This window comes from Sinohyriopsis cumingii, chromosome 9 (genome assembly GCF_028554795.1).
Source record: "Sinohyriopsis cumingii isolate HCF-2022 chromosome 9, ASM2855479v2, whole genome shotgun sequence".
NCBI lineage: Eukaryota > Metazoa > Mollusca > Bivalvia > Unionida > Unionidae > Sinohyriopsis > Sinohyriopsis cumingii.
The window spans coordinates 97,758,913-97,778,250 of record NC_142969.1 but is presented as its reverse complement, the minus strand read 5'-3'; the positions used below and the strand labels follow the sequence as shown (position 1 = coordinate 97,778,250).

The 19,338-nt window shown below is 41.5% G+C and overlaps 1 protein-coding gene across 1 annotated transcript in view; it reads right to left on the bottom strand.

Annotated features, from left to right (window-relative positions):
* LOC149792301 (apical endosomal glycoprotein-like) overlaps nucleotides 1–16,288 on the bottom strand; it is a 33,988-nt gene extending 17,700 nt beyond the window's left edge. Inside the window, exons 1-2 of the mRNA XM_089969374.1 lie at nucleotides 16,169–16,288; nucleotides 12,896–13,243 (exon numbers count right to left, since the gene is read on the bottom strand). Of these exons, the coding sequence (XP_089825500.1) occupies nucleotides 12,896–13,226 (331 nt within the window). The 5' untranslated portion in view covers nucleotides 13,227–13,243; nucleotides 16,169–16,288. The remainder of the gene's footprint in view (nucleotides 1–12,895; nucleotides 13,244–16,168) is intronic.
* Nucleotides 16,289–19,338: the final 3,050 nt, after the last annotated feature.

Below are 19,338 nucleotides of genomic sequence, written 5' to 3'. Positions count from 1 at the left end.
ACCACGAAGATTTGGCAGAAAAAGACGATTTGCGTTTTAGGCACACGTTCTCCACACCACACCCATAAAGGTTGTTTCTGTAAATCTTACAGAGAAGAACTGGGTGATGGAGTGGTCGACGTAGCTGCGTCTGTGTGAAAGGGCATGATGGTCACTTCTTTTTATAGTCGATGACTTGCGAAGCGTCGATCCAAGAATCAAAACTGGGTGGATATCCTTTCCAACGTACTTTGACTTCTTTAACACGTCCTTTGCCCACTTTACGGGTTCTGCGTTCGAGAATGCTTTCTATGTCGTACACGTCGTCTTCTTTTTTGGTGACACGTTGTAACTCGGGCAAATAAAACGTTCCTTTGAGCACTTCTCCGTTCATGTCTTCCAATTTATAGACGGTAGGATGACGGCCATGCACTCGTCCAGTGACGCGAAACAATTCGGTCGTCCAGTTAGGTAAGTAACCTTTGTCAAAAGTGCGTTTGGTTTTGCCAATGCGCACCCAATCTCCTACGGCCAACTCTCCACTTTTCTTGGGGACAGCCCTCGTCGGGGACGTACCAAACAGGCGCTCAAACATCAGCACTTCGTTCTCGGGAGTCACTTCTTGGGGGGCATGTCCGATGCTTCGATGGTAAGATTGGTTGTACGCTTGCACCAGGTGCGGTAAGATGTCGATGTACATCAGAGTGTGGTGATGCGTAAAATATTTCCACATACGTTCTTTCAAAGTGCGTTGAAAACGTTCCACGATGCTGGCTTTGGTTTCGGGATTCTCGGTGGTAAAAAAATGAATGTCACGTTTCTTTAATTCTTTTTGGAAAGCTTGGTTCAGAAATTGGGTGCCTTTGTCCGTTTGTCATCGGAGAGGGTGACGACCACTTTGTTTCAACACTCGTTTCAGGGCTCGCACTAGGTCGCTGCTCGATTTGGAAGTCAAGGGTACGTCCCAGGCAAATTTGGAAAAGACGTCGATGACACAAAACAAATATTCGTAGCCACGATTGTAGCTGGCCAAATGAGAGACATCGGCTAAATCGGCTTGCCATTGATGATCGATGCCTTCCACTTGGGTGCGACTTCTGGAAAACTTGCGTCGAATGGGTTTGTGTAAAGTGTAGGTAGCTTGTTCTTGTAACCATCGTTGCACTTGAGGTAAATGGAGACTTTTCAGTCGCATTTTGGCAGCACGATACAATTTTTGATCTCCTGCGTAACCTGCAGGATGCGAGGGATCGTAGTAAATGCTGGCTAACACTTTTTCCATTTTGTGTTTGTGTGTTAATAAGGCACCCACTCTTGGAAGATGCTACTCTTTTTCTCTTGGGGTACTTTCTTGGACTGCAATGCTTTGCGTGTGCGACCAGCAATAGGTGTCGCAGAGCAGGATGTCGGAACAGGGGATATCGGTTCTTGTTTCACTTCTGTCTTCACTTCTGTCTTCACTTTCTTTTTCTCTTGTGATGAAGAAGGGGTGGTCATCATCTTTTTAATCCATCCAATTCTGGAGGTAGGTGGTGTTGTTAACTTGCGTACTTTTTCTGGTGGAGTTTGAAACCCTTCTTCTTCTTCTTCTTTTTCTGTCTTGGTCACTGGTAGTGGTGGTGGTGGTACTGGTGATGGTGCTGGACTTTTCATCAAGGTCTTAAAATCTTTCAGAGTGGGTAGAGCTGTTTCGTCTAAAGCTTTCTGGTGAAAGAGTTGTAGTCGTTGCAAGAGTTGACCGTACTTTTGCGATTTTTCTGTTTCGGACAAATCTTGGCCTGCAATTCGTGTTGTAACTGGGACATTTCGCTCAAATGAGGATTAGGAGGTAAATGCGGGGTGCGTTGTTCTTGCCAACGTTGGTATTCCATCCATCGTTTGTAAGGCACTAAAGCTAGTTTTCGTCCTTCCATGGGGTTGTCAAGGGTCGATTCTGAGATCTTGGGACTTCCGAGGGCCTTTTTATCTTGCTCCCATCAATCCTTCCAACATGGTTCCCAAGACTCCTTTCAGCAATGGGCCTAACAAGAGGGGTACAATGCCTCCAAGTTGGACCAACATCTTCTTCTTTTGACGAAGGGGGATTTTCTTTTGAACCATTTGGCGAAGAACGTGACGATGTTTGCCTAAGCATTGTTTCTGGTGTTTGGACAAAGGGATCGTACCTTTCAAGACGTTCAAACAACATTCGCACACGGTATCAATGGCCTCTTTGGAAGCTGATTGAATGAGTTTTTTTTCGTAGGGGTGGAGAAGCTTTGGACAGGACAGATAACATGTCCCCATGTTTGACTAAACGTGGTGGCAGTCCTTTCCTTTTCTTTCCTTGGGGTTGTTTAGAAGAGGGATGTTTTCTGGAGGGTGACATCTTCAGGAGCACCAAAACACTGATACCCTACTTGGTCACACACCTTTTTTATACTGGAACGCGTCGCCACTGATTGTCTTTACGTCGTATCAACTTGAGGACAGGCATGACACGTCGTGCAGGAGTACGTAAAGGACTAAATCGAGCCAGTTCTTGCTTGGACAAATCCAGTAAACTTTATTACATGCCCGATCATTATTGGACTTTGATTTTGGGAGAAGGTACTTTGTGAGCAGCAGCCACTGCCACTTAATTGGAGGGTCCTGCCATTGGGTAAGTTCTTGGGGTCATCAGTGGAGAAGTTCGTGGTGTGATCAACGTCTCCAAGTACTCTTCAGTTCTTGGTGTCATCAACGGAGAAGTGGATGAACTTGAGGCTGCCGGAGACGCAGTCACCACCGTGGCAGGTCGTGGTTTGCTAGTGTAAGGTTGTGTCCTGGCCGAAGTGCCTCTCTTGCGACTAGTTTTCTTCTGTGGACTTTTCTTTTTCCGGGGACTTTTTCTCTATTTCTTTTTCTGGGGGCTTCTTTTCTTTTTCCGGGGTGGTGTCTGGTAAGAGGAGGGTCCCGCCACTGGAGAAGTTCTTGGAGACACGGGTCTCCTTGGGGACCTGGTGTTTTTCTTCTTCTTGGAACTTCGTTTGACTTTTTTCTTGGGGAGAACTTTGGGGGCATTAGGATCCCATCTTAAGAGAGAGCGAATGATGACCCCTCCTAGAGTACCGTTCCCTCCAGGTTTCAAAATGATTTGTTTTTTGGTTTGAGTGTCGATGCGGGGATCGGCCAGTTTGGTCAAAGAGACTTTGTTTCGATCAAAAAAGCGTTTGGTTTGATGAGGAACCTGAATGATCCCTTGTAGTAATTGACGTGCCGTCACCGTGAACCATCGTAAGACTTCTTTGAGACTAGCTTCTAAGACACGAGGTCGTGTTTGTGGATTTTTTTCTCGACTGATACCATTTGAGGCAGGAATCAATTTGACGGGAAGATGCGACTGAAGGAACGTCATGTTGACGTTGTGTGAGACAGACGAAAAGGGTCTGAGGTTTTTATAGATTTTTTTTTTGTGGAATGAAGTTAAGTCGAGGACGGATACGTGTACAGGACAGGCCCTCCGTCCTGGCACCAGTGGTGAAACAAGTGGGTACGAAATCGCAAATCATCGGGGGTCATAGGTTTCAAATCGACGAGTAAATAGGCGTGTGGAGATTGAGTGGCATCGTCGTACGCCTGAGTCAGCCAAGGCGTTCCTAACTGTTTGGCTAAGACTTGCACTTGCGACTTATCTCCAGGGCTTTTAAACAAGACCACGTAATGCGCATTGACACTGATGGTGCGATGGGCTTTACTTTGTTGAAACAAATTTTGGGTGACGTAAACGACACGGCATTACGGTGATGCCCTTTGCGCGTAAACCACAGTTTAATTTCTTCTTCGTCTTCTCCTGACATGTCGTCGAAAATGACCAAATGGGTTTGACGGGAGTCAGAGACGATACCGTCGTCTTCTTTAGGAATGCCTTCCACAAACACGATGGAATCGCCTTGACTTTCTCGCAAGAGGCTGTACGCCGATTGCCACTCTTTGTAACACCACACGATGCGTTGAGGTGGATGATCGATCAAATGATGTTTATGATCGATCAAACGTTTGACGAATTCGGTTTTGTCTGAACCGCTAGGTCCAGCAATGAGCATGTTAAAGGGATGGCGAAGATACAAAGCCTCCCAACTGGCACGATCTAAGTGTTCGTCGATGACTTTGACAGTAGAAGAAGAGGGAGCAGAGACAGCAGAGGTAGCCATAGTGTCAGGAATGTCACTTGTGACACGAAAACAAACAAGACGAGAGTTTATATACTTTTTTAGGACACGTTTATTGAATGTTTCAAATATGAACAACACGAAAGACAAAATACATAAAAGCCAAATAATTATGTACAGGAATAAAAAACACATCAAAACGATCAAAGTGGAATATAAACAAGTCTCTGTACAACATGTTTTGGGTAACCAAGATGTCCTGGGGAGAGTGTGTAATGTTGTTACAGTCTCTACATGAGGTATTGTCACACAAGTGTCCTCCCGGAATGACCTTTCAGGAATGTCCATGACAGTCCTGTCCTGAAGCGAGTGGTTGTTCTCGGTGACGGGTTCTTCTGGCACTGTCACTAACATGTGTCCAGTAGGGGTGTAAGTCACAAGCTACACACACATCGTCATACACGTCTTCGGTAGCTAAAAGTTGACGAAGGTCTTTCAGGCCTGTCCACGACAGTCCCGTTCTGGCACCGTCACTAACACGGGTTGAAAAGTAACTTTATTCCTTGAACAACTCTCGTGCATACTAGGCCACTTCTTGGGTCCAAGCCTCAAAACCCCCCTTTTTCCAGTCATGAAACATCTGTCCAGTAGGGGTGTAAGTCACAAGCTACACACACATCGTCATACACGTCTTCGGTAGCTGAAAGTTGACGAATCTTTTTTTCCCGTTGAGGTCGAGAAGTATCAAGATGAAACGCAAGGCTTTGAGTAAAAGGAGTCTTTCGTGACCATTTAAGGCCATTGAGGTGGTAAGTACTGATTGTAAAGAGTCCACAAGGAATCGGCTGGTAAACGAAATCCCAGAAAACAAGTCACTAAGACACACACCACTTGTCGACCCAAATTGAATGGATACAGTTCTTGTAATAATCGATGGTAATGATCCACGGTTTGAATATGGTCATTGAGTTCCTTCCACGGAATCTGTTCAATTACATGTGACATAAGTCGTGGCATGGCAGCCTGTTTTATAGTCTCTTTGTTTCGGAAACAATACACGTACTTTCTAGCCAGAGATCTTCGTTCTCGGTGATGTCCAACATTTCACACTTAGCCAGTCTGGTTTCTTCTTCAACGATGGTAAGTTACTTCAATGTCTCGGTCCCAGTAAGGGTAAGTAATGACAATTCGGTGACCATCGAGCATGTTCTAGGTAGGCCGAATCTTGCGGTTCCCAGTGGTGAAGTGACACACCGCAACTGAAGCACTTGACTTTATCCCCTTCACCCAAGTAGTAAAATCCGGCTCTGGCTAATTCTTCGGGGGTCGGTCCTCCCGGATACTTAGGCCATTTTCCTTTGAACGATTGAAGACGATTTTCAAAGTCGCAGTATTCCGACAAACGCACAGGGAACGAATATTCGTCTTTCACAGGTTCGTTTCGATGAGGGTTGGGTGACATGGACAGGAGTTTGCTCAGGGCTGGATGACATCCGTAGGGAGGTAGACGTGAAGGTAGACATTCACCTTTAAAATGAAATCCAGTAAAGTGTCCAAGAGGACGGGTGGCATCGCTTTCGCATCCCTCAGGTTTGACACGCACAGCATCACTTTCCATGATAGGGGCAGTGAGAACAAATTCCCCATGATGCTTTACGGCATCGCTAAGGTCACAGCGTATAGCATCGTTCCCATCGCAAGGCTCACAATCGCATTCCACTTCAGAGCCCCCAAACTTGAATTGTGCCCTTCTGAACGTGTTGTGTGTTTCTCTGAAAGTATTCATCTTGTTCGCTTGGTCTTGGTAGTCACAATAAACTATCGATCTTGCCTAGAGTTCCTTTTTATATACAGACCAATACCGACGTGTCCATACGGTAGAGTGAAATGATTGGGAAGTCGCACTTGCTTCTGGTACACGATTTGATAGACTTTTTCCAAGGGTCGAGTGGGTAAACGTACAATCTTGTTGGGTTGATAGGTGGTCACTTTAAAGTGTTCATCCTCTCCAGATTGCAAGGCTTCTTTCAATACCCCAAAGTTCACCACTCGACTGGTACGATAATTCAGAGTCAATCCTTTCACTTTACACTTCGTGTGCACTTCTCCTTGTGGGTCCCGGTATTCGTAGCCGTAATGTTTTGGACCGCCACTGACGAAACTTAGAATCTTGTCGTCGGGATGCTCGTCTGTCCAGGCTCCTGAACGGTCTCCTTCTATGTCAAGGTGCTGTTGACTCGGGTGATGGATGTAAATGCATCTGTCCGTGTCAAAGTACAGGACGCGTTCCCCTAACAGTTCTAAAGCTTCGTACAATTTTAAGCGAGCATGAGCTGTCACGTAAGCCGCAATGATGACATTTCCAAAAGGGTCGTCTTGTACAAAGTCCAGATCTTCTTCGTAATTGACCAAGATCAAATCCTCGCGAACGACGTCCACGTGTTTCATGAATTTGGTTTTGTCGTGAATCATCTGAAAGTAGCGGGAAGGTTCGGTCAAATACTCCGTCTTGGGTAAACACGGACGTTGTGCCATTTTACCCCACAAGCAATTTAACATCACTTTGGCAAACGATCGCCTGCCTTCGTTTTTCTCGATGTGATCTAAAGTAATGCCTTCTTGTGCCCAGTATTTCTCTTTGAATGTCTTTTGGTCTTCGGGAGTGTGACACCAGGAAGGATAGCCACTGGCTTCTTGTTTCAGTTTCAAAAAGGCATCCACGTAGTTGGCGAAAATGCCTTTCTGACTGGGGTCACCCTTGTGGTATTGTTGTGTCTTGGGAAAGTGACAAATTTCGTACACTTCTAACAGTTGATATCCCATGTCCAGAGCTTTGAACAACTCTACGCTGAGCCAGGTTCCCGTCAAAGCCCGTTCTTCCTGGGTGTGCTGACAAGGCTGATCTTGGTTGCACGTTTCGGGACAAGTACGGCACAAAGGAAACATCAGATTGCCTTGGCAATGGTGAGGTAAGACGGGATGGTATAGGTTCGTGGGAGGCAAAACTTTGCACATGATCAAGCCTTCGTATTGTCGAATGTTTTTCGGGTCGATGTGTTCGATGAACAATTGTGGGTGCCCTGCAGGAAAGCGACAATATTTGCACACGTAGGGATACAGCGAACACACGTCCAAGTATTTGATTTCTTCTCCTTTCTCGTCGTCAGCTTGGTACAGCAAACAGGTGGCATTGATCCTTCCTCCGTACAAACTATCCCTCGGGTTCAGGGGGTCCATGAACTGGTAAATTTCCACGAGGCGTTTAAACTCGGGATCGGTTTTCAAACGGTGATCGTATTCGTGTTCCCACATTTCCACCACTTGGTATCCTTCTTGTTCTAACTTTAGGCGTCGCTGACAAGTGGCCTGGTACAAGTCTTCCATGGTTCGTTGTAAAAACTGATCTTTAGTGCCACGGTCAGGGTAACAGACGGGACATCCATGAAATAAGCAACCGTTAAACTCGTACACGATCTTGGGGTTTTCTAAGTCCCAGCCATCGACCAAATGCGTTCCGATGGTCTTTTCGCCCCCTCCGTTGCGGGCATGCTGAATCCACTTGTCTTCCTTGTCGCACAAGTAATGTAACCAGCGTAGGGCTTTGACCGAGTATTGACGTTTGACATAGTGGGTCGTTTGAGGACTGATGACAGCCACGGTCTTTTGAGGCATGAATCGTTGCCGGTACACTAAGGAACACGCTTTGGCAATGGTGCAAGCTTCTTTCAAAGGATCGACCCCTCCGTGTTCAATGAACAGTTCTCGAAATTTTCCACAGCATCGCCGTAAAATGTCCACGTCGGAACGACAATACTTTAACATTTCTTCCTGAAAGTCGAAAGGGTCGGAGGCGTGAGCCTTGTACCAAACGTAGAAAGCTTCTCTTTGTTCGGCACGTATGTTGTCGGGGTCGTAATAGTCAGCCTCAGGCAAATGGGGTAGAACGGCGTGTTGATTGGCTTCCGTATTGAAAAAGTGTGGAAAGTACCCTTTAGCCATTTCTGTCATTCCAAACGTTTTAGGCATTCGGCTCAAAGGCATGGCCAAGTAACTCATCGAATCTTTAATCTGTACTTGTCCCACTTGCATGAAAATGATTTTGGCTCCGTTCAAAGTGACTTTAGGACGCTCGGTGCCTTGTTCCGTATAGTATCTCAAAAGAAACTGTCCATCGTATCCGGAGAAACTGTGAGCCATCACCGTGGCATGACGATGACAATCCCCGTAACGTTCGATGTCCTCTTGGCTCCACGTCTTGTCGATGGGATCTAAGACCCATTGGGCAAAATCGGCTAGCGTGTTCGGTCCCCGAAAGATTTTTTCACGTCCTCCAGGAATCTTGCTGCAGTGAGGGCAATGACTGAAGATAGGTTCTTGAATGCACTTCTCGCACGCTCGATGAGCCACGCAGAAATTAGGAATGTGAATGCCAGTCTCTTGCATGCATTCGAAATCGAAAAAGATGAAATTGTCTTTCTTCTTGTGACCATCCTCTTTCTCTGGTGGGGGTTGGTATTTGTGCACGTAGCATTGGTTTTCCATGTCCACGATATGGTGACAAATGTGACATTTTTTCTTTCCTGAACATACGTGTGCCTTGGCACTGTTGGTACGTATGCCTTGTCCACACGTAGGGCACAATCTCAGCAGTTGACAAGCACATTTCTGCTGTGAACCTTGCGTCTTGATATGTTGCTGGTAACAGGCAGGGCTGACAAACGTGCGCAGACAAGCTGGACAATGCACTGGTCCTTCGCTCAGACAGGGTGGAGAGGCCAAACATCCTGAGCATTTCGATCCGCAATGCTTGTGTTGCTCTCGATTTTTATAGCCATAGTCACATTACTCACAGTAATAACTGTATCCCAGGAATGCAGTGATACTGGCAATGGTATCGAAATGGTTATCGTGATGATAAAGGTGAATGTATTTTCCATCCTTAAAGTCTTTCCCTCGAAACAACAGAGGCCCGCGCACTTCTTGAGGGTGCACTTTCAAGGTGTAGAATGGAGCTAGGGCATCTTGCAATTTTTGCATTTCAGGAATACCACAGGGTTTGTCTTTGGGCAAGCCAGCTTGTTGTAACAGGAGTTCTGCTTCGTTTCGTTGTTTGGCTCGGTCCGATTGTCGAATAGTTTTCCAGGCTCTTTTCCATTCTACCGTGTCGTTCTTGTTGACATAGGTTCGTCCCACCACGATGGCCCTGGCTAAACACATCTGGTCTTGAGGGTTGTGAATTCGGACGAGACTTGTTTTGGTGCTGCGAAGCTCGTCCACCAATAACATCTTTTTGCGTCCAGTCCCTTGAGGAGGAGAGACGTGGGTCATGTCCAGTGTGGCTTTACCATCGGTGATGTCAAACTGGTCATTGGATTGTTGTACGTGTTGAATTTTGTCCATGACTTTGGAAGCAGTCAATTCTGCAGGGGTGCTAAACTCGATCCAAACAGGGGATTTCAAACCGTCGTGTTGTATGGAAAGTCTCATGCGATCGTCTTATTTGGTTTGACATTGTCGCTTGAGTGTGGTGAGCAAAGAATCACACACCCCAGTGATGAACCCTTCTGCTTTCTCTAACTGTACTTCGGACTTGAAATCTTTAAACTTCACCGTGTATTTGCAAGCCGTGGTTCTAAATTTTCTAGAGGAGCGCTTTTCGGTCTCTCGAATGGAATAGTACTTTTCAGGGTTAACTAAGGGTGGTGAACTTTGTTTAGAGGGTTCGGATTCTGGTTCACTCATGTTCTCTTCAAAATCACTGGCATGAATTTTTGCCAAGACTTCAGCTCTGGTACGAGGCGATGGATCACGTTTCTGCCTCTTACTTTCTTCTTCTTTCTTCTCAAATGAACTGGATCGTTTCATCTTGAGTGAAAAAAGTCAAATGACTAAAATTTAAACACCATGGTCTAATTTATAGTCCTAGCAGACCAGTGTATATAAAGGGTATGTGTCTTGTCCTTTCACTATTCATGTCACTCTCAAACCGAGCACAACGATGGAAGAGACTACCCAGACGGAACGTTTCATCAGAGCGTTGCGAGGGGTCATTAGAAAATTTTCTTCAGACCAGCCGACGGACTACTCTCCTTCCTTTCGAGATAAAAGTCAAGATACTTGCTATATCTGTCAGAAGAAAGGGGATTGATCTTCAGAGTGTCCAGACCGTCAAAATAGAAAAAAAGGGGTTAGAAAAGACAAAAGTCAAGATACCTGTTATTATTGTCAAGAAAAAGGACATTGGTCTCCAGATTGCCCTAAGAAACAAGAGGAGCAAGAAGAGAGGGATTCTGGAGAGGAAGAAGAAGAGGAAGAAAGTAGAAAGTGAAGAAAAAGAAACAGGAGAAGAAAAGAAGGGAAGAAAGTGAGGAGGAAGAGGAGGAAAAGACTGTGACGGTGAAGAAATTTAAAAAACAGAGAGAGTAAACAAAGAAAGAGAAGAAGTCTATGAACTTTTTAAATTGCTCTGTTGTGAATTGTGAATGGGATTGTAACTATTGATAAAAGAATAAATTAGGTATAAAAAAGGTAAGTGTCTTTCAGTTTTGATTTTAAATAAGAAGCTACACTCACGCACTCATACACACGTACTATAGGGGTAAAATGTTTTTATTTTTTTGTTTTTTTTGTTTTTGAGTTATTGGCAATTGAAAGTCTATCCCTTTTCGAGAGAAGTGGGTGGCCCTGAAAAGGGCCTTTGGTTTTTGGTGTAGGGGTGAGTTTAAGCAATCAACTTTAACTGCCTTAAGCCTTTGCCACGGCCGAGGCCTACTTCTGATGATGATGATTTGGTTGAAATCAGTAAGGGTGGTACGGTAGGCTTAGTCACAGGGTTGGCGTGTTTAGCTCGGGAAGGTCGTATTCTTCTCGGTCGTGATAAAGAAGTCTGTTACATTTGTTTCAGACTTCTTAACTCCGCTAAAATGTCTAACAGTACTGTGACCGTTTGATTTTCACCCTCTTGTTTCTTTGCTGCTTCTTCTTCTTGTTTTTTTCTTACCTCTTCTTCTGTTGTTGCTGTAAAAGAAAAGCTTGTTCCGGTTCCTTTTGTCGTTGTATAAATTTCTCCAATTCTTCTTTCTGTCTCTGTCTAAAATTCTCCACGTGCGGTAATGAAGAAGGTGTCGAAGGTTTCGGAACAAATTCTTGCTTGGTAAGAAAATCCACAAAATCCCAATTGACCTCTTCTGAAAGTAAGTCCGGGTTCCCTTGGGTGGTCTCCACTGCTGGTTCACCCCAATGGATCGTTTTCTGAGTTTCCGTCATGTTGAATAACTGTCGCATGGATTGACTGCACACAGGCGCTAGCGAATCTATATAGACCACGTGACGTCACAGACTGTTCTCTTCGGATTGGATGCGAGCTGACTGAATTTTTTAACGCGTGTTTGGATTGGTCAATGAACTCAATCCGTTTCAACCCTTCCTCTACCTATAAATAAGCACAGTTCACTGCATTGATTTACCTGTTCTCGTCGCCTCAGCATGTGGACTGACGTTGAATCTTCCACCCTTGTGTCAACAATGATGTTCAGGACGGACATACCGATGTATGTCCGATCCGAATCGACAGTTGTCCATAGGACCGACAGCAACCTATGGATACGTAGGATTTACGTCGAGAGGCAAGGATGCCTCAAAAGAGTCCTGATTTACGGTCCTACAGTGAGACGAAGCCTAAGGACAAGAAGAAGTCACAGATGCCCTTTATGTTAAGGGTGTATTAACAGAAACCAAAGGCCCTTTTCAGGGCCACTCACATCTCTCGAAAAGAGATCGACTTTCAATTGCCTACCTCTTTTGTTATTTAATATGTGTGTGTGTGTGTGTGTGTGTTCTATCCCTCTCCCCTGTTCCCTTTCCATAGACCCCTCAGGTCGGGACCTTATTAAAATAGGGTCCCGACCCTGTTCCATTTTGTCGCACAACAGACCCACAATCTATTCCCATGTTAAATTTACATAGTCCCCAGATTGTCCCATGATTTTTCCCCATGTTAAATTTACATAGTCCCCAGATTGTCCCAAGGGGTCCTGTAATGGTAATTCCCATTGAGGCTAGAGTTGCCCAAGACTTTTTCCCATGTTAAATTCCCCTTGAGGCTAGAGTGCCGGGCTTGTATTCCCCATGTTCAATTTCCATTGAGGCTAGAGTGCCGGGACCCTGTCTGTAATGCTAATTCCCATTGAGGCTAGGGTGCCGGGCTTGTATTCCCCATGTTAAATTTCCATTGAGGCTAGAGTGCCGGGACCCTGTCTGTAATGCTAATTCCATTGAGGCTAGGGTGCCCCCATTCACTACTTACAGTGTAGGGGTTGTATCGCATTTATTTTGTTTTAATACCTAATTACTAATGGGTTAATTTTTAATGCGGATCCCAATCATATTGATCATTTGTGCGTAATGGTTATAATGGGAACCACAATAATTAATGATAGTCTGATTACCATTATGGGGGCCAGAATAATTAAAATCAGTCTGATTATTAGAATTTTGACCAGTGAAGATAATTGATGTGCAATGTACAAAGCAAATTATAAATAAACCAACTTACATAGATGAATATGTACCTAAATGTTAAGTGACATTTAAAACTTACATTTATAAACAAATAACTAGACAAAAAAACTAGCAATTTGAGTTAAAACTAAACCCTTACCATAACCTTTTCTAAAACAAAGGAGTCAAATGTTGGCATACTGTAATATAATGGACGAAACCAGTTACATTTTGTGCTGATCGAGAAATCTATACATAATGTTTAAGTATATTCGATTTTTATTTACCAAAACAAGATCGAGCGAACATTGAAACATCGTCCAGGGCTATGTCTCCACGAGCACCGCTCCCTCGTATTCCAGCAAATTCAAGACTGACACCTGGATCGACTTCTAAATCTACTGCTGCTAATGTCCAGTTTGTACCTTGGTCTCCAGTCTTAGACCATACCGGAAATGGAGAGTCGCGATTCCTCTGCACGTGCACTCTCAGCTGTCCCATCTTTTCCCCATACATGTGGTACCAGAAGGAAAGACAAGCACGCCCAGGTCGATTAAACCCTGCATGACGCAGAATAGCTTTCTGTCCCTTTTTTACCGATAATGCATTGATGTACATGTAGTAGTCCACTGTGCCTGTAGAGAAGGCCATTAAAGAAAGAGAACCGGACTGTATATGTCTTAATAATATGTGATGATATAGAGACCTTTTCTAGAGAACAAATGACACAAGGATACAGTCCAGTGTAGACTGGGTATTGTTATATGATGAGTTCCATTTTCTAATTCAATCAACTGTGTAGGAAGCAATTTCAAAGATCGACTAAAATAAACAAAAAATACAAGCAGGTGAATTTCATTAATTCCTACGCCGACTAAAGATAAATGAAGAACCAGTATATTTCCATATCATTTAAGTTACCTATCTATTCATCTATCTCTAAAATCAGACAACCCAGATGAGGTTGTGCTAGTTTATGTTGTGTAGAGTTAATTTGTTGATGTTGTGCAGGGCTAATGCGTTAGTTAATATTGTGACGGGTTGATTTGTTACTTCCTATTTTGCATGGCTGAAATTAGTTCTGAACAAAAACATGTACGTTTCTGTTGTTTTCTATTACACTTATGACTGAGTCATCGACTGATTACAAAATACAAAACACCGAGACATTGTCGTAAAAATGTCGTCATAAATTTAAATTGCAGCTCAAATTATGTTCACGCAAAGTCAAACGCACTGTATTCTAGGTCAAGTTATCTAGATCAAGGTCAAGTAACAGTTTAGTCTTAAAAATATAGTCATTTTTCAGATAGGTTTAATTGTTGAATACGCATACAGTAATGAGAACGGTTGTTATCATTTACAGTTATGTACTTACATTTTTTTTAAAAATAATGTCCAGAGGCCAATTTTAAATATGTGTCGCTTCGAAAATAGGACTATTTTGAAGTGGACGGATAATACTGTGTTAATACTGACTGCGTCATATGCTCGGCAAATCTAGAAACATTGCATTGATTAAAGCTCAAACGATTAGAAGGTATTAATCTGAACCGGACATAACTATATTTGATTTTGAAAATATAGTGACATAAATGAACTTTTGGTTGTCGCAAATATCTGTTTAGGAACCGCCGGTAAAATTTAATTCGCGAACATAAAAACACCATTAAAGTCCAAATTTTAAAATATAGCATACATATCCACCAGCTCATCAAGCGTTTCATTAGAACGATTTACACTCAAAGGGAAACAACTTCTGCTATAATTTGTATATCACACGAGAGTTTGGTTTGCCTGTTCAAGTCCCTTGCTACTTTAGAGATGGTGGGGACTTTAAAACTAGATCAATTTCATACATTTTAAACATAGCGTTTAAATCCTGTCAATATAGCATTTGAACTGGAACGTAATAAAAGTCGATATTATATTAGACAACAGTATTTCTGCTAGTTTCCAGCAGACTCGAGATTATCGGTGAGAAGTCGTATGCAAAGGATGTACAAACCTTACATGGTCCCCGTTGATAAGCGAATGAATGGTACTCAACTATAAGGCCTCAGACAGGTAGGCTTTGGACGATGGTTGACTTTTGCCCGAGAAACAAGTACATTGTTAACGTCAATTCAAAAATAACTTAATATCAGCCTCTAGCAAATACACTTATGACCATCAGTGAAATATCGAGGTACTCGTAGAGGTATGGTAATCTCAACATGTAATTAATTTGGAAAGAAATGCGATCATACATGCTTACATCAGTTCAAGGTTGAACGGAAAATTTCAGAAAGACGTTGATTTGGAGTGCTTTCCCTTTGGTATTAAGCTATTATATCAGTTACAAAGAAGACATTCAATCTAAAGCGCATGATCCCTACATAATTGCAGCAAGAATGCACAACTTCAATGTACACTAACTCTGTATGATCAATTTCCATGTACAACTTAAATGTACATTACCTCTCTATGATCAATTTCCATGTACAACTTAAATGTACACTCACTCTGTATAATCAATTTTCATGTACAACTTAAATGTACACTAAATCTGTATGGTCAATTTTCATGCACAACTTAAATGTACACTATGTATGATCAATTTCCACGCACAACTTAAATGCATACTTACTCTGTATGATCAATTTCCATGCACAACTTAAATGTACACTAACTCTGTATGATCAATTTCCATGTACAACTTAAATGTACACTAACTCTGTGTGAACAATTTCCATGTACAACTTAAATATACACTAACTCTGTATGATCAATTTCCATTTACAACTTAAATGTACACTTTCTCTGTATGATTAATTTTCATGTACAACTTAAATGTACACTAATTCTGTATGATCAATTTCCATGTACAACGTAAATGTACACTCACTCTGTATGATCAATTTCCATGTACAACTTAAATGTACACTCACCCTGTATGATCAATTTCCATGTACAACTTAAATGTACACTAACTCTGTATGATCAATTTTCATGCACAACTTAAATGCACAATTTTCGTCTCAATGCAATACTTTACTTGATCAACACTAACGATGCATGATCAATTTCCATGTCAACATTGTTTATTTCTTCTTTTCCGAAAATTGTTGTCCTTTAGGTGAATTGGTTATGGAATATTTTGACTTTTTGTTGTGCCTTGTACAAATGTTGACATATACAGCTATCCAATATTTGATAAATGATAAATGTTGTACTGATAAGAAAGTTGCTCTTGTGATCTTTGTTTATTCGTTTATTCACCTTTGCAGAAAATATATACAATCAGTACTGAAATATTTGTTGTGCATGAAGCAGAGTAGTTTTATAAATTGTTGTTCTATTTGAGGTTCATGCAATTTAACATTTCTTGGAAATACTATGGTTATAAAAGACAAGTATCCATTTCTCTAGGAAAATTCAATGCTCGTGACCAATGTTTGAAACAAAATCGTCTCGCTTGATGCCAAGACATACACATAATGAAAAATAAAAGAAACAAATATCATTGCAGTTGAAATATTCGTACCCGTTACGGAAAATAAAGTGAAATTCATAATTACCTTTTCCGTTAGTGTGACCACTTTGCGGGCCAGTATAATTTGAAGAAGTGGGTCCTGATTGTCTTTTCCAATCAAAATCATCCGTTTGTACTTGGACCCAGCTGCAGAATCCATCGTCAAAAGTACAGATATCTGAAATGTGGAGCGGACATCAGCTCTTTTTTGAACACAACAAATGCAAGACAAGAGACACCAAAATTTGTAACGGCCCAGTATGCTGAACATCAAGTCATTTCCGTTTCTATTGTTACGAATCGATTAATCTAGTGCTTATTTGTTGGCATATAGGTTTTTGATGACGATACAATATATTTTCCAACAAAAGAGTTCATCAATAGGTAGCAGTTATTATGCAGGTCGTCCTAGCCGGTTTAAAATGAATGTCAAAATGACATTAATTACAGCGTCACAACATTTCAATTACTATTGCGTACTAATTGTAATATTTTTAAACCCGCAGAATGAATTTGCGTAACACTGTGACGAACACGAAATCATAAGCATACCCTTGTAGAATGAACGCAGTAGAGTTTTACAAAGACTGACAAGAACATAGTATAGTTTACCAAAGACTGACAAGAACATAGTATAGTTTACCAAAGACTGACAAGAACACAGTAGAGTTTACCAAAGACTGACAAGAACACAGTAGAGTTTACCAAAGACTGACAAGAACACAGTAGAGTTTACCAAGGACTGACAAGAACATAGTAGATTTTTATCTCGGACGTACATGAATATAGTAGAGTTTATCAGGGACTCATGCACGCGAAGAAGAGTTTAACATTGTGCTCTAAATATGCATATATTCAAAATATCTGGTCTAGCATAAAACATTTCTTTCTAATAACACTTTTGCTCGAAAGTGAAAAAAGAAATATTTCGATAAATAATGATATTCATCTCATATATCGTCTTCATCATCACATTTGTGAAAATTTAACTATAGTTGGAAATGTAGTAAACTGTGGCACAATGACCTCAATGTTGAATCTTAAGCGAACATGTCACAAAATATATTGTATAGACTTCAAAATGATTTAATGCAAGCACGAACAGAACGCAAAGAAAATAAAAACTGTGACCAAAGCCTTAGTGGGCATTTTCTAAAACTTTGACCAAAGCCTTAGTGGACATTTTCTATAACTGTGAACCAGAACCGAAGATCGCGTTTAGCACACTTGCTTATCGTAGCTTCATTATGAATCATGCCAAGTATAAAGCACATTCCTGAATGGATTTAGAAAACATGAACCACTTAAAATCTGTAACCAAAACCTTAATGCAAATTTTCTATGACTGTGACCTCGAGTTCATTGTCATAAAGGCAAGCGTGCATGTCGTAGAATAAATTATCTAAGGTTCATAATGATTAGTACCATGTCTTATGATTAATACCATGTCTCATGATTAATGCCATGTCTGATGGTTCATACCATGTCTAATGAGTAATACCATGTCTGATTATTAATGACATGTCTGATGATTAATGCCAGTTCTGATGACAAATATCATGTCTGATGATTCATACCATGTCTGATGATTCATACCATGTCTGATGATTAATACCATGTCTGATGATTAATGCCATGTCTGATGGTTCATACCACGTCTAATGATTAATACCATGTCTGATTATTAATGCCATGTCTGATGCTTAATGCCAGTTCCGATGACAAATATCATGTCTGATGAATCATACCATGTCTGATGATTCATGCCGTGTCTGATGATTAATGCAGTGTCTGATGATTAATACCATATTTGATGATTAATGCCATGTCTGATGGTTCATACCATATCTAATGATTAATACCATGTCTGATTATTAATACCATGTCTGATGATTAGTGCCAGTTCTGATGACAAATATCATGTCTGATGATTCATACCATGTCTGATGATTCATACCATGTCTGAGGATTAATACCGTGTCTGATGATTAATACCATGTCTGATGTTTAATACCATGTCTGATGAGTCATACCATGTCTGATCATCAATGCCATGTCTGATGATTCATACCATTCCTGATAATTCATACCATGCCTGATGATTAATACCATGTCTGATGATTAATAACATGTCTGATGATACAATGTCTGATGGTTCATACCATGTCTGATGATTCCTACCATGCCTGATGATTCCTATCATGTCTGGTGATAATACCATATGTGATGATTCATATCACGTACAATGAGAATCAGTCAAGGGGTTCATAATAATTAATATGATGTATAACGATTAACAATCAAGGGGTTTGAGAAATATTAAGACATTAAATGTTTTAAAAACAAAACCGAAAGGAAAATCTTCTATGCTTGGGAGCTTGATCTCAAGGTGAAATTGGTGAGCAAGCATTTCGTAGGATGAATTATCTTAGTTTAAACAATGATTAATGCCAAAAATGAGGGAAAAGTATACAGTGGTGTAGGAAAAAGTATACAGTGGTGTAGGAAATACAAACAAATTTAAGTTTTTAAAAATTAAACCCTTAGCAAGTTCTTAGAGTGACTGCTATGCTTATTCCAATCAGCTTGATTTAGCAAAGGTGTTTCTTTCTTCCCAAAACAAATAATGAATTTAGTATAGTCGACCTTTAAACCTTTCGGAAAACTAATAACTGTTTTGTACATGAAATAAGTCAATTTTCCTTCCACTGCGCAAATCAATTTCGTAAGTTACAATGCAAGGCCATATCGAGCTCTTTAACAATCTTCAATGAGTAGCGACAGTCTTCAATGAGTAGCGACAGTTTTCAAGTCTTCAATGAGTAGCGACAGTCTTCAATGAGTAGCCACATTCTTCAATGAGTAGCGACAGTCTTCAATGAGCAGCGACAGTTTTCAAGTCTTCAATGAGTAGCCACAGTCTTCAATGAGTAGCGACAGTCTTCAATGAGTAGCGACAGTCTTCAATGAGTAGCGACAGTCTTCAATGAGCAGCGACAGTTTTCAAGTCTTCAATGAGTAGCGACAAGCGACAATCTTCAATGAGTAGCCACAGTCTTCAATGAGTAGCGACAGTCTTCAATGAGTAGCGACAGTTCAATTTCCACAACTTTCACTCCACAAGAAATAAAGCATGTCCCGCAGAAAAGCCGGATATTTAATTCATATTTAATGTGGATGTGCGTATATGAGATCTTGTCCAGCCATATTTTTCTC